The sequence below is a fragment of the Carcharhinus amblyrhynchos genome, chromosome 7 (assembly GCF_965287045.1).
Source record: "Carcharhinus amblyrhynchos chromosome 7, sCarAmb.v2.hapA, whole genome shotgun sequence".
NCBI classification, from domain to species: Eukaryota; Metazoa; Chordata; class Chondrichthyes; order Carcharhiniformes; family Carcharhinidae; genus Carcharhinus; species Carcharhinus amblyrhynchos.
In genome coordinates, this window is record NC_137330.1 from 26,699,668 (window position 1) to 26,713,166 (window position 13,499).

Consider the following 13,499-nt stretch of genomic DNA (forward strand, 5'->3'; position numbering starts at 1 on the left):
TGTCAAGAACAGCTGAGAAAGTCTCCAGCACATGTAACAGTACATGGACCCTCCCCAGGACAGCTGCACAGCCAACTGCAATTCCAGCAGTGCAGTTGCTAATAAAATCCTGTCTCTGAGAACATCCGATACTTTTTACCGGACTAGATCACTTTAATAGATGCAAGTAAGGCAACTTTCCAAAGCATTGGATGTTCATCTGGATAAAAAGAAAGAACCTGTGCCTGATTGGAATACCGTATGAACAGGTGGACAATAAAAGACAGGAAAAGAGCCTCTGGTCCGTCCGGCCTGCCCCACACAATTCGTGGCACCTTGCACACACAATGTGTGCTCTCTCTACCCTTACCAAAATCCCCTGGGCAAGGTGAGAAACCAGATTTTGGACAAGCATTAGGGAGAGAATTAGGAAGAGAAATTCTTTGACAATTCTGAGTCCTTAAGGAACTACAAAGTATCTTGTTGCAAGTTCCAATTTAAAGGAAAAAAATGGCAGAAGGTGATGATATCTATGGGCCTTAATCAAGTCCAAAGTGACATCTTGACAAGTTACAATCACTGAAGAGGTTTTCCCTGGAGATGATGTAGCTTTGGGTGGGGGTGGAGGTGTAATTAATTTGGGATGCACAAGACATTGCCAATGTGTGGAACCAAATGGGTGAACAAATAGATCTCTTCCTGCCCATCCTTGTGCTTATGCTCTATTTGCTCACAGTTTAAATGCCTTCTATTCCAAAATTGTATTTACTAATTGCTAATTGTAATACTACCTGCTGAGACTTAATACAATAAATACAAATTGCAGCTTTAGAACGTCGTATGTAATCCATTGCTCTGAGATGCCCACATCAGGTCATTTGGATAATATTGAGGATGATTTTTATGTTCAACTTCTGGATGATGGTTGGTGGAACACATCACATCTCATTTTCTTCCCATGGATTTCAATGGCTTCTGACAAAAGCAGGGTCTCTAAGAGTGATGTCCATGGGTTTTCCTCCCCTTGAAGAAAAGTTGATTTTGGAACAGAGACTGGTCATTTTATGTGGAGAAGGATAAGCAGGAACCTATGTTCTGGTACTCTGTGTTATTGCACACTGATAGATCAATAAGTGGGATTATGAGGGGGTTCCATGGGATGTTGTATGGTACAATGGGTAATCTCTCTGCCTCTGAACTGGAAGCTCTGGTTCAAGTCCCACTTTGGGAGCTGATAGTCAAGGAAGGTGATTTCGTATCACGGTCAAACAGGTAGTACAAATGACAGATGTTAAGAGTTGGAGAGATTCTGATCGGCCATATAATGAAAAGAAAATTGGAATCTCTGTCATCACCATTCACGGCTCTGGATTGCAACATGCATGCAAAAGCATATGTTGCCAGAGCAACGCAGACTCTTGGAGGGGTGGGGGTTATTTTTCTGTACGACTCTTCTGTGGAAAAAAAACCAATATCAGCTACTAAAGTAACTGAAAGTCCTTAAAAGAGGTACTATAACAAAAAAAAGCATTCAAAGGAAAGTTAGCAAACTAAATTAAAACTTTATTTCTGGGCCTGGTGATGCACTCCAGTCCTTTGCGACGCCCACTGATAATGCAGTTTTTCTTTATGCATTCATTTTGAAAATGAATATCAAAAAAACTAACTGATAAAAGGAGTGACAGACTCTATTGAAGCTCTGTAACAAAAATACAACCGTAAAAGGAAATTTAGCTAATTAAATTAAAACGATGTTCCTGGGAAAAATCTTTCTTTGTATGTGCTCAAGATCATTTATCAGTCAATGTCTCCCACCTATAAATACTTAACTTCTACATTATAATTAACATATCTGAATAGAAGAACAACTGGAGGCCACTTGGTCTTCAAATCTGTGCCATTTCTTTCCAATTAAATCATGGCTGATCTGTTTTTTGACTCTATATAAACTTCTTTTGTTCCATATCCATCAAAATACTTGTTTAGCAAAAAATCAAATAGTTCTGATTTTTCTTGAATTGACATTGCTTCTAAAGCTCTTTGGGAGAGCTTTTAACAGATTGCTCTTTGTTGAGAAATTATTTCTGACATCATCTAGTTTAGCTGCAATTTTAAGATTAAATCCCCTGGTTCTGGACTATCTGAAGGAAGAAATAGTTTCTCGCCATCCGCTCTGTTAAATCCTTTCATCACCTTGAACACCTCAATTAGATTACCTCTTAAGCTTCTGTACCCCAAGGAATACAAACCTAGTCTTGCGACCTTCCCACATAATTGAATCCTTTTTGCCACAGTGTCCTTCTGGTGAATCTGTACACCATTCATTCCAAGGTTAATATATCTTTGCAAAGGTGTAGTGCAGAGAACTGAACACAATACTTAATATAGGATCTAACTAGTGCTTAATATACACTAAACCAATTTCTTTTCCTTTATATTCAAGCTTCTTGAGATAAATACCTGTCAATTAGCTGACAGTTAGCTTTCAGTGATTTCTGTACATGCACTCTTAAATCTCTTTGGTCCTCCAGTTTCTAAATTCTCATCATTTAGAAAGTGCCCTGATGTACCTTCCAGAGGACCAAAATGGCAGAATGTTATCTGTCACTTTTTGTCCACTGATATAATCAGAATCCTTTTCCAAATTTCTGCTCTCATCTACACTGTTTACTGTGCCACCTAACTAAGTGTCCCCAGGAAACTACATGATACAGTTCTCTATTCTTTCATCTTAGTCATTTAGAAACACAGCAAAAAGCCAAGATTCCAAAATAGATTCCAGGGGGACCCCACCAGTTACATCCTACCCAACTGCAATACATACCCATTATCCCTGCATCCCACCCCCTACTTCCTAAGCAGTTCTCTACTCATGCTAATAGGTTGCCTCCAATTCACTGTGCTCTCATTTGTGTGAACATTCTTTTGTGTAGAAATTTGTCAAATGCCGCCTTGAAGACCGGGGGAAATGATATCTCTATGTATTATGTTAATGACTCCCTCAAAAATATCCAAGCAATACTCAAGGTTTTTAATATCTCATACACTCTTATACTGTGACACATCTAATGCTCTATCCTGCTATTCTTACACAATTGTTGGCTGGCTGACATACAATACATATAATGTGCTGTGATAAACTGGGAACAAAATGTACAATTAGGTGATTAGTGACATTAATGGCATTGTGATACCTAATCAAATGTGTCTGTAAATCATTTACTTTACTTGAAAGAAAGTTACAAATGAAAACTGCAGCTACCTCATGCTGTGAAAGGGATTAGTAATTACTGGAGAATGAGCTGAGAAATACTGATCAATACACGATTCCATGTGTAGGGATGTTGAGTTGTGAGGAAATGGTAACAATCCCAAATTCCTAACGGAGAGGAGGCAGAATCATCACAGTATATGATATATAGGGTGACTAAGTTACGATAATAGGGACAGAAGTCAATTATTTAAAAAAAATCCAGAGTAAATTAAAATCAAATATGTGAAGGAATTCATTTATATTGAGTGAGTTTTCCCAATGATTGGCAGCTGCCAGGTTGGAACTGTAATCCTCACAAAATAATTCTACAAGTTCATCGACAGCTTTGCGACTGCCCAACTCATTTTCCATTACTTTGTATAGTGCAAGTGAGATGATGGAAGCACGTTCCTCACCTTTTGGTGGAGCTGCTTTTGCTGGTGTACTTCTTGACAAGTGATCGACTGTCAAGGCTGCGATAATCATAGCCATAGTGCTTATGTTTCCTTTGGTAAAATGGTAGTATCGTAGTTGCCATGGTGACCAACTGCCTTTAACAAACCTAGAGATTAAAATTTAGACAAATTATTTCAATTAGCTTACTGAAAATGGCAAGTTGCATTAAAGTACAAACAATTTCAAAAGCAGAACGTAAGTTAGAAGAACTGGATGCTTCTCTTTTCACGTCACTTAATTTCTGTTGATACTGTTATTGAAACAAAACATTAGATTGAATTAGTCAATGCTTTAAGCACAAAGACATATCCATGTCTGTCTGTATGTGTAAAGAAAGGAGGATAGGTATCATTGCTGGTGTGCTTCCATCTCTATAATAAGCAGCATCCATGTCAATGATCTCCATACTTGACATATTAGTGGTGATGTGCTGAATGAAATTTACCACAGCAGGAGAAAGAAGGAGCAGAATCCCAAGAAGAAAGTGAACCAACAAAGAATCAGTATTAAAAAAGGAAAGGAACATAACCGTAAATAATAATTTACTGACTGTATGTCCTTTCATTTAAACTAAAACTCTTTGGTACTCATGACAAGCCATCAAGGAAAGTATGAATGTAGCCCCATTACTACTTCACTTTGCACTGGGAAGTATGCAGGAGAAATTGTAAAGGTGGAAGGAAATATAATAAAGAAATCCTGACGCACATGAAAAAAGTCTGTTGCGGCTTCTTGAACATTTCATGTCTGATATTTTATTCTCCCCATTTTCTGTGTGGAGGTCGCACATTCTCCCCATGTCTGTGTGGCTTTTCTTCCACAGTCCAAAGATGTGCAGGTTAAGCAGATTTTCTATGCTAAAGTGTCTCTTGGCATCCAAAGGTGAGTAGGTTAGATCGATTAGCCATGGAAAATTTGCAGGGTTATGGGCACGGCAGGAGGGCCAGGGGTGGGAGGGGAGTGGGGAGTGGAGGGACTGGATAAGATGTTGTTTTGGTGAGTTGGTGCAGAAAGATAGGTCAAATGGCCTCCTTCTGCACTGTATCATCCTCTGCTGGTGAACTTATTTAAGTCAAGTTATTTTGGAATTACAATAGTAGCAACTTTAGCAACAAAACATCTGTTTCTTCTATCCCTTGCTGATTCAGAGTCAGTAACAAAATCTCCTCTACATACCTCTTCCTGAAAGCAACAAATGGGTAACAAATGTCTCCTTTCTACATTGTTACAAACTTTCATCATCAAAGGTGATAGTATTTTGTGGTTTCATACATTCATTGCTTCGCTGAAGGCTACGACATTAGTGTTTCATCTGTTGGAACCTAAGAGACTGCTAACAATCTCTTCCATAGCTTGCTTAGAAATACTCTGCTGTATATTGTACTAAAACCCTGTAATCCTTTTACTGGGATTAACTGGCCTTAGTCACAGTTGGCTGGTTTGGCCTGATGTGATGTGACAACTTCAGAAGTAAAAGTCACTCCAAATGTTTGGCCCTAACATTGAATATAAATGTTATTGGAATTGTTATCTCTACAAGCATGTGCCAGACACAAGTCAGTTTGCGCCCAATGATTGACATCAATCAATACAATTGCAAATGTCAATCAGAACTTTAAATGTAAGAAAATTCTGATTATTACAAAATAATGGCAGCAAATTCTTAATACTTTAAAGGAAAATTTTAGCTATGTTATTTTCCAAATTTAGTTGGAAATTGTTAATTGTATCATGATTTAATGCAAAGTTGTATAAATGCGCATCAGCAAATATATACAAGAAAATACACCTAAAGTTTGCAATTTATGTGGTCTGTGAAATATATTCAAGCCAGTAACAAAAATTATGCTTCTTCAACCCAAGAAAAATGTATTTAATGAGGGTTAATGATAAAAAATAAACGGGAAAGAGAAAATGGTTAAAATGTACAGCAACAGTTAAATCTGAGGGTATACTGTGCTATCAGTACAAGATCATTCACTCCAAAACCGAGCAGTGACCCCAAATTTAACCTGCCTAGCTGGACTCATGTTATGGTAGCCAATTGAGGTTCCATTACTGGCCCAGAAATATTGATGTTTTAATATTATGAAGGGGCATTTTCTTTCTCAAAACATTTATACTAAGTTTATGAAGTGCCCAGAGGATTCAATATATTGCTGAGTTCTTTTGAGATCTGGTTTGGCAGTACATAAGAACCAAAAACTATGAAGTGTCAAGCCTAAGAGCTGTTGGACAACCTCCTCAAGAGATGTCTCAGAACGGCTTCACAGTAACGCAAAAGTGTCAGAATAACTGGACTGTAAGGGGCTCAGAGGCTTCGGCTTTGGTATTTATATATTATCTACAGAAGTCTCACATTAGCACATGGATGCCACACTTCAAAATGCCAAATGTGTACACACACACACACACACACACACACACATGCGCGTGTGTGAATGAAGTGAAACTTTCCTAGCCTTGAAATTCTTACCTCTGCCTAAGGACTAACAACTACCTCCCTAACTACAGAAATATCTGTACTGCGTGCATTTCTGACACTATAGGAAAGGTGTGATTGCACTAGAGGAGGTGCAGAGGAGATTCACCAGGATGTTGCCTGTGCTGGAGTGTTTCGGCTATCAAGAGAGACTGGAAAGGCTGAGGTTGATTTCCATGGAGAAGGCTGAGGGGAAACTGACTGAGGTGTATAGAGTTATGAGGGGCGTAGATAGGGTCAATAGGAAGGAACATTTCTTCTTAGCAGAAGGATTAATAACCAGGGGGCACAGTTTTAAGTTAAAGGGTAGGAGGTTTACAGGACAGGTGAGGAAAGTTTTTTTTTCACCTAGAGGGTAGTGGAAATCCGGAACTCCCTATCTCAATACCCACAACATTTAAGAAGTATTCAGATGAGCACTTGAAATACGATAGCATACAAGGCTACGGACCATTTGCTGGAAAATGGGATTAGAAAAGATAAGTGCTTGATAACTGGTGTGGACATGAAGGGCTTCTTTCCATGCTGTAAAACTCTATGATGCTACAGACGCAATCTTACAACCTCAGCCTGCCCGACTTTCATGATGGCCTTGTCAGGGGGATTGGAGGCCATTGAAGCCCCCTGTCTAGTCTAGGGCAGAGCCGGACAGTGCCCATGGGTAGTGCTAATCTTGCTGACACCCTAGCACTGCCCACTAGGAACCATAATTATGCCAGGGCAGTGCCAACAGGATGGAGCCAGAGTGGGGCGGAGCCTTAACTGAGGTGCAGACAAGTGAAGAGCTGTGCAGGGGTGAGAGGGCGAAAATTCTGCCAGGGTAGGAGGGGAGGGGGAACACTCTCTCAGCAGTCAATCCACAGGGGTGGAGCAAGAGGAACTCTGCCACCAGGGTGATCGGCAAAGAGAGAAGGGGGAACTCTGCCAGAGGGTGATTGGTGGGGAGAAGGGGATTACTCTGCCAGGCAGAATCCACAGGGGGCAAGGGGGAAGGAGGGGGCGATTACCAGGTACTCTGCTGGGGGGGGGGGTATCCATGGGAGGGGAGGAGGAAACTTTGACAGAGGGGCTGGTGATGTCCCTGGGGGGTGGGAGAGGGGTCCTGATTCCATAGACGGGGTCCTGACATCCTCATGCATGTAGGGGGTTTTGAGGTCCATGGGTGGAGATGGGGCTGGTGGTGGCAGGAGATCTCCCAGTACATTGGGTGATCGGGGCATCAGTGCAATGGTGCCCCTAGAGCTCAGCAGTCAGCTTCACCAGCAAACTGAGGCTCTCTCCCACCTCCCATGATCAGCTTTCAGTAATGATAGCAGTCTTTAAAACCTGCCCACCTGTAGAGGATTATGCAGATTAATCCATCATTATTTTATTGTAAATGTTATCATATTTCACTCCAAGTGACATCTATTATCATTAGCTTGGATAACTCTACCTCATCTTCTTTCTCCTTTTCCTATAAATTTTCACTCCCTCCCTCCTCTCCGGCACTGGACTCCTTAAGGGGATACTGAGTTGCCTCTGTGTCACCACACAAAAAATATCTAACAATATCGCCCTTTTTACAGGACCCATCTAATATTACCTGAATTATACATACTAAGAAAGAAATTTATCAAAGTAAATAGTGCATGTTACTTCCAGTATTGAACAATGGCTCCAATCCCTGCAATGTCCACTGACCACAGAAGATATCAAGCGAATTGACGGACACCATCTCTTCAATGGGTCGCTCAACCTTGTGTTTCTCACCTAAGCAGATAATTCTCACACATGAAGCCTAGATGGTGAGCATTGCAGGTTAATCGCAACACTGGGGGATATAATACCACTGATCCTAGCTGATGTTCACCAGATTCCAGCAATGTTTCGTGCTTGATGATAGGGAACGTTTGCCAAATTGCCTTTATTTCATGGTGGGGAGAAGGGGGGAGTGTAGAATCATAGCATCCTTACAGTGCAGAAGGAAACCATTCAGCCCATCGAGCCTGCGCCAACAAAATCCCACCTGGGCCCTATCCCCATAGCCCCATATCTTTACCCTGGTGGTCCCCTGACACTAACGGGAAATTTAGCAAGATCAACCAACCCAATTGCATATCTTTGGAGTGTGGAGGGAAACTGGAGCACCCAGAGGAAACCCATGTAGACATGAGGAAAATATGCAAACACTCCACACATTCACCCGAGGCCAGAATTGAACCCGGGACCCTGGTGCTGTGAGGCAGCAGTGCTAAGCACTGTGTCACCGTGCTGCCCCAGATTGTAACTGTAACAGTCTTCCAGCACCCTGGCTGAGACCAGCGAAGTCAGCACGGACCAAGGCACTTTGTGCAGGCAGTTGCGATCTGATGAAAGGTCATTGATTTGAAACACTCTGCTCTCACACACACAAATTTGCTGCCTGACCTGATCTGACCTGCTGAGTATGCCGTATGCGTTTTGTGTTTCTGGCTCCACTGGACCAGTTTGCAATACTATTATAGACTGTCCCATTGCCTACAACCCAGGGGGTTGGTGCAGCTTTCACTTTGGCGACAATGTGTTATTCATTTTAATAAGTCACATTTCAATGAAATAATTGACAGTTAAATTAAAACGTAAACTCCAGACGCATGCCTGATATTACTGTATGGATGTATTGATTGCTGCTGCTAGGTTTAAACCATCCATCTAAGAAAGCCGACTAAAGAATGCAGAGGAAATCTGCAATTGAGAACAGAAAATGCTACAAAACTGTCGCCAGGGTCTGTACAGGGAGAATGATTCAAATCCATTCATCCTAGTATTCATGCACTTCAACTTGACTCTCCCAACTGTGCTTTAACTGTAAATTGATCCCTCCCCAGTCAGTGATAAAGCGTTGTGAACATGTTCCAGTTACTTGTTAAGAGTAAAATGTGAGAGGAGTAATGTTTGAACAAATTCAGAGTGTTGGTAAGAGCGGGATAAAGAGAGGATAGGTTGGAGGATAAAGCAAAATACTGCGAATACTGGAATCTGAAACAAAAACAGAAAACACAGGAAAATCTCAGCAAGTCTGGCAGCATCTGTGCAGAGAGAACAGAGCTAAGGGCTTGGATGACACTGAGAGCAGAGCTAGGTTTGAGGATATTGCAGTGTATCACACTGAAGAGATTGAATACACAAAAGGTAATAGCTGTAAATCGAAAAGTATTCCCGGGATTAACACCCGCACCTTTTTTAACATCTGATATGTAAATGTCAGTAAGACGTCTTACAACATCAGGTTAATGTCCAACAGGTTTATTTGGTAGCAAAAGCCACTACCTTTCGGAGCGCTTGCTGCTCCTTGCTAGTAAGACTTCTTATTGTGTTTACCCCAGTCCAACGCCGACATCTCCATATCATGTAAATGTCCTAGATTAAAAGTGTCAAAATGTATCAGAAGTGAGAGCCAATCAGCTGGTGTGGTGTGTCTGTCCCGAATAAACTGGTAAACCCAGAATTCAGCCCAGACTCATTCTTTAAAACAAATCAGCAAAACATCCAGTCCGACTCATTGTAACCAGGGTTGTGAAAGCCAAATCCCAGGAACCTTCTCTAAGAGCAAATTTCATTTTAAAACGAAAAGTCAAGGACTGCACAGTAATAGGGCGAATGATGATGAGGGACCCTTTAGCAATTGTGCCCCCTTTTTATCTCTTTAAAACACTTTCGACTATTAAGGAACGAAATCTCCCTCCCAATAAAAAAAATCAAGTCAATATCGGCATCGGCGGATTGATTGAGCACACTAATCGGGTGGTAGGCAGGAGTTCTGTATACCCTGTGCAGACTAACATTAATCCTTGTTTGTCCAGCCAGCCGAAATGAGTGCCCCCCCCCAATCCACTCTGGCCAACTTTGGTAACTAATCCAGTGCAGTATTCACTAGTTGGCTGGAGTTAGGAGCCTCCATCCATTTTATGGCGGGGGGGGGGGGTGCATTTCAAATGCTCCATCCTTAATGCGCACAGATGAAGGGATGGAGTGTCTGGAAAATTATTATTAGTGAACGGCAACATCTACCAGGAATTCGTGGGAGCTTTACAAACACTACTTGACTGCATTTCAGAGAGTGGGGGGAGTTACATATTGCTAATATTTCAAGTCAAATATGAATAAAAAGTCGTCATTGTATGTGGCAAACATCTAAATGAAAATTGTTCTAGCGTATCCCAGAATGTCAAATAACACTTTAAATAGAAACAAAAAAGTGAACAGCAAATGAAGGGGAATATTCAGGGGGATCCAGAATAAGAAAAAGCTGTAAAGTGAGATATTCTGACACACACACTCAGGCAAAACACACATGCTGGAAGGATAGGATTGGACACACTTTGTGCTTATCTACTTTCTTAACAGCTGGTCTTAACGCGGAATTAAAGGGGGAAACACTCACCGAAATGTAGGGAGACTGGAAAGGTGAAGGCGGCGAAGAGGATCAGCCTTTCTCAACCCTGAGGGTCTGGCTGATAAAAACAAACATTCAGAAGACTCTGGATGAAGGAATGACTCGGTCACCCAACACCCCTTTTATGGTTAGACATGTCGTTATATATAGAATCGCCGTGCCACACTGTTACAATATCTGATTCGGTCTGAACATTAAGCTGCAATATATACATAAGAGATCACTCTGCGCCCACATCCTAATATTCATGTACTTTAACTTGGCTCTTCCAACTGTGCTTTAACTGTAAATTGATCCCTCCCCAGTCAGTGATAAAGCGTTGTGAACATGGTCCAGTTACTTGTTAAGAGCTTGTAATGTTCTGTGATCGGCAAGTGATCTGACTATTTGTACCGGCCCCGTGTGAGAAAGTCTCTGTAATGTTCATTGACATGTCCAGAAGCTGCTGCGGCTTTCCTGAAACCATTTAAAGGGCTTCACAGATTACTTCGCACACCCTTTAACCTATAGCTATCCGTCAGGCTGGGAGGGGGGATATAAATTAAAAACCCGTGATATGAGCAGCTTCATTTATTTATATTATACTTAAAATACAAGTAATGGTTGGGGGATCGTTCTTTCTGTTCCGCCTGCTTGTTCAAAGTCCTCTTTAGGATGCTGAAGAAAGTCGAAGTGGGGAAGCATACTGCTGACTGGGCTGATGTTAAATAAAGTAACTGGTCAGGAACGGGCCTGATCGTCTTACACAGGCTATCCGGTGTCAGAAGGAACCCGAACACCACATGTGGGAGAGAGAGAGAGAGACTTGGGCGGTATTAAGGTTTTAAGATCTCCCCAGCAGATACAGGAGAGACGCGATCAACATCCACTTGAGGCTGGGAGCACTGCTGGCGACCTCTGTTGTTCTAGACACTGAGCTACAGCTAGCGTTCCACCCGACCAAACCTTCAAAACAAGCTTCTCTGGCAATCTTATTTCAAGTCTTACAGATGCATCCAAAGATGTGCAGATTAGGTGGATTAATCATGGTGAATTGCCCCCTAGTGTCCAAACGTATAGATTTGGTGAATTAGCAATGTTAAATGCGCGGGGTTATTGAGGAGGTTAGGCTTGGGTTAGATGCTCTTTCGGGAGTCAATACACACACGACGGGCTGAATGACCTCCTTCTGTACTGCAGGGATTCTATAGTTCTATCACTATTCTGCACAGTTGAACTGAGTTTTGCACATTTTGATTGTTGATTATATAATGCAGCATTTCACATGGATTTCCATGACTATAACTCATTGTGGACTTTAAATAAATATCAACTGTAGATCAGGCAGAAAGTTATGTCTTCAAAAGATTTTTTTCGCTATATGTAATTATTCTCACCGGAGAACATGCCAGACTGGGTAAGATAGCCCAGTATCACAACATGTGGTTTGGTTACTGACTGTGAAATCACTGGACCAAATGATTGCCATCTACAAGCTATCACTTCTAGATGACATGGCTCTAATTTGAAATGAATGGCTACAATAATGGCAACTGGACCATTTCAAACAAGTAACGTCATACAAACCCTGGGCCAGTCAAGAAAACATGGTGAACTGTCTAATTGAAAATAGGTGGCACATATTGACAGCAGGTTGGAAGGAATACTGAAGGAGACAGAAGACCTACTGTTGGGTGTAGGCTACAGTTTGGTAGGTCTGAAAAAGTTTTCATTGTCATACATTGATTAACTGTAAGTCTTTATTGATTGTTAGAACTATTTACAAATATACAGTAGAGTACAAGCTAGAAGTTATCTTTATGCTTGCTGATACACACAGCTCTGTCCAACACTGAGCTGATCTTGCGTGCAAGTCATGTGCTGTGTGACATCACTGTGTAGGAGAACTAAAAGGGGGCTTTCAGAATCTATTATATTTTTTCTCCTTCTGTCATTTTCCCCTTATATACAATATTACATATCAGCCCAATCCATCTCGCAACCCATCCTCCCATTGACTCTGTCTACACTTCCCGCTGCCTCAGCAAAACAATCGGACATTCTCTCTTCCACCATTTTCCTTCAAAAAAAAGATACAAAAGTCTGAGGTCACATACCAACTGACTCAAGAACAGTTTCTTCCCCGCTGCTGTCAGGTTTCTGAATGGACTTACCTTGCATTAAGTTGGTCTTTCTTACATGCTAGCTATGACTGTAACACTACATTCTGCACTCTCTCTCCTTCTCTATGAACCTCATGTTTTATCTGTATAACACACTAGAAACAATGTTTTTCACTGTATGTTAATAAATGTGACAATAATAAATCAAATCAAATCAAATGAAAGCTGTGGTTCAGTTGGCAGCGCTCCTGCCTCTCGGAGAAGTTTATGGATTCCAGCCCAATTCCTGAGTACTGCTTATTACTGAGGAAGTGCTGCACAGTTGGAGATTTTTCAGATTTTGAGCAATGGCCCCATCTTTTCTCTTGGGTAGATATAAAAAGGCATTTTTTCCCCAAGAAGAGCAATGCGTTATCCTTAACCAATATCATTTAAATAGATTGTCTGCTCATTATCTCGTTGCTGTTAAATGGAAACTTGTAGTGTGCACAATGCAATTCCTACTTCAAAAGAAAGATGTTGGTTGCTGTGAAGTACTTGGCAAGAAGCAGTAAGCATCAGAAAGAAATATTCAGGATCACAACTGCAGCTGCTGCACCAATTCCTTTATTCTCCTCCTAGCCCACCTCTGGTGCGGTAGCCTTATGGGGCAAAATGCACACTGAAATTTGCAATACAATACAGCTATTAAATGTTTTGGGACACCTTGAGATCACAAAAAAAATGCTCTGTAGGTGCAAATCTGAAGTTCATGTCCGCTGGAATGACAGGCAGAAATAATATGGAGAACTTAGAAACTACACATATGAG

At 41.3% G+C, this 13,499-nt stretch overlaps 1 protein-coding gene across 1 annotated transcript in view; it reads right to left on the reverse strand.

Annotated features, from left to right (window-relative positions):
- The window catches only part of myom2b (myomesin 2b), a 95,297-nt gene extending 84,617 nt beyond the window's left edge, over positions 1-10,680 (reverse strand). The window contains exons 1-2 of the mRNA XM_080192043.1: positions 10,576-10,680; positions 3,649-3,794 (exon numbers count right to left, since the gene is read on the reverse strand). Of these exons, the coding sequence (XP_080048169.1) occupies positions 3,649-3,770 (122 nt within the window). The 5' untranslated portion in view covers positions 3,771-3,794; positions 10,576-10,680. The remainder of the gene's footprint in view (positions 1-3,648; positions 3,795-10,575) is intronic.
- Positions 10,681-13,499: the final 2,819 nt, after the last annotated feature.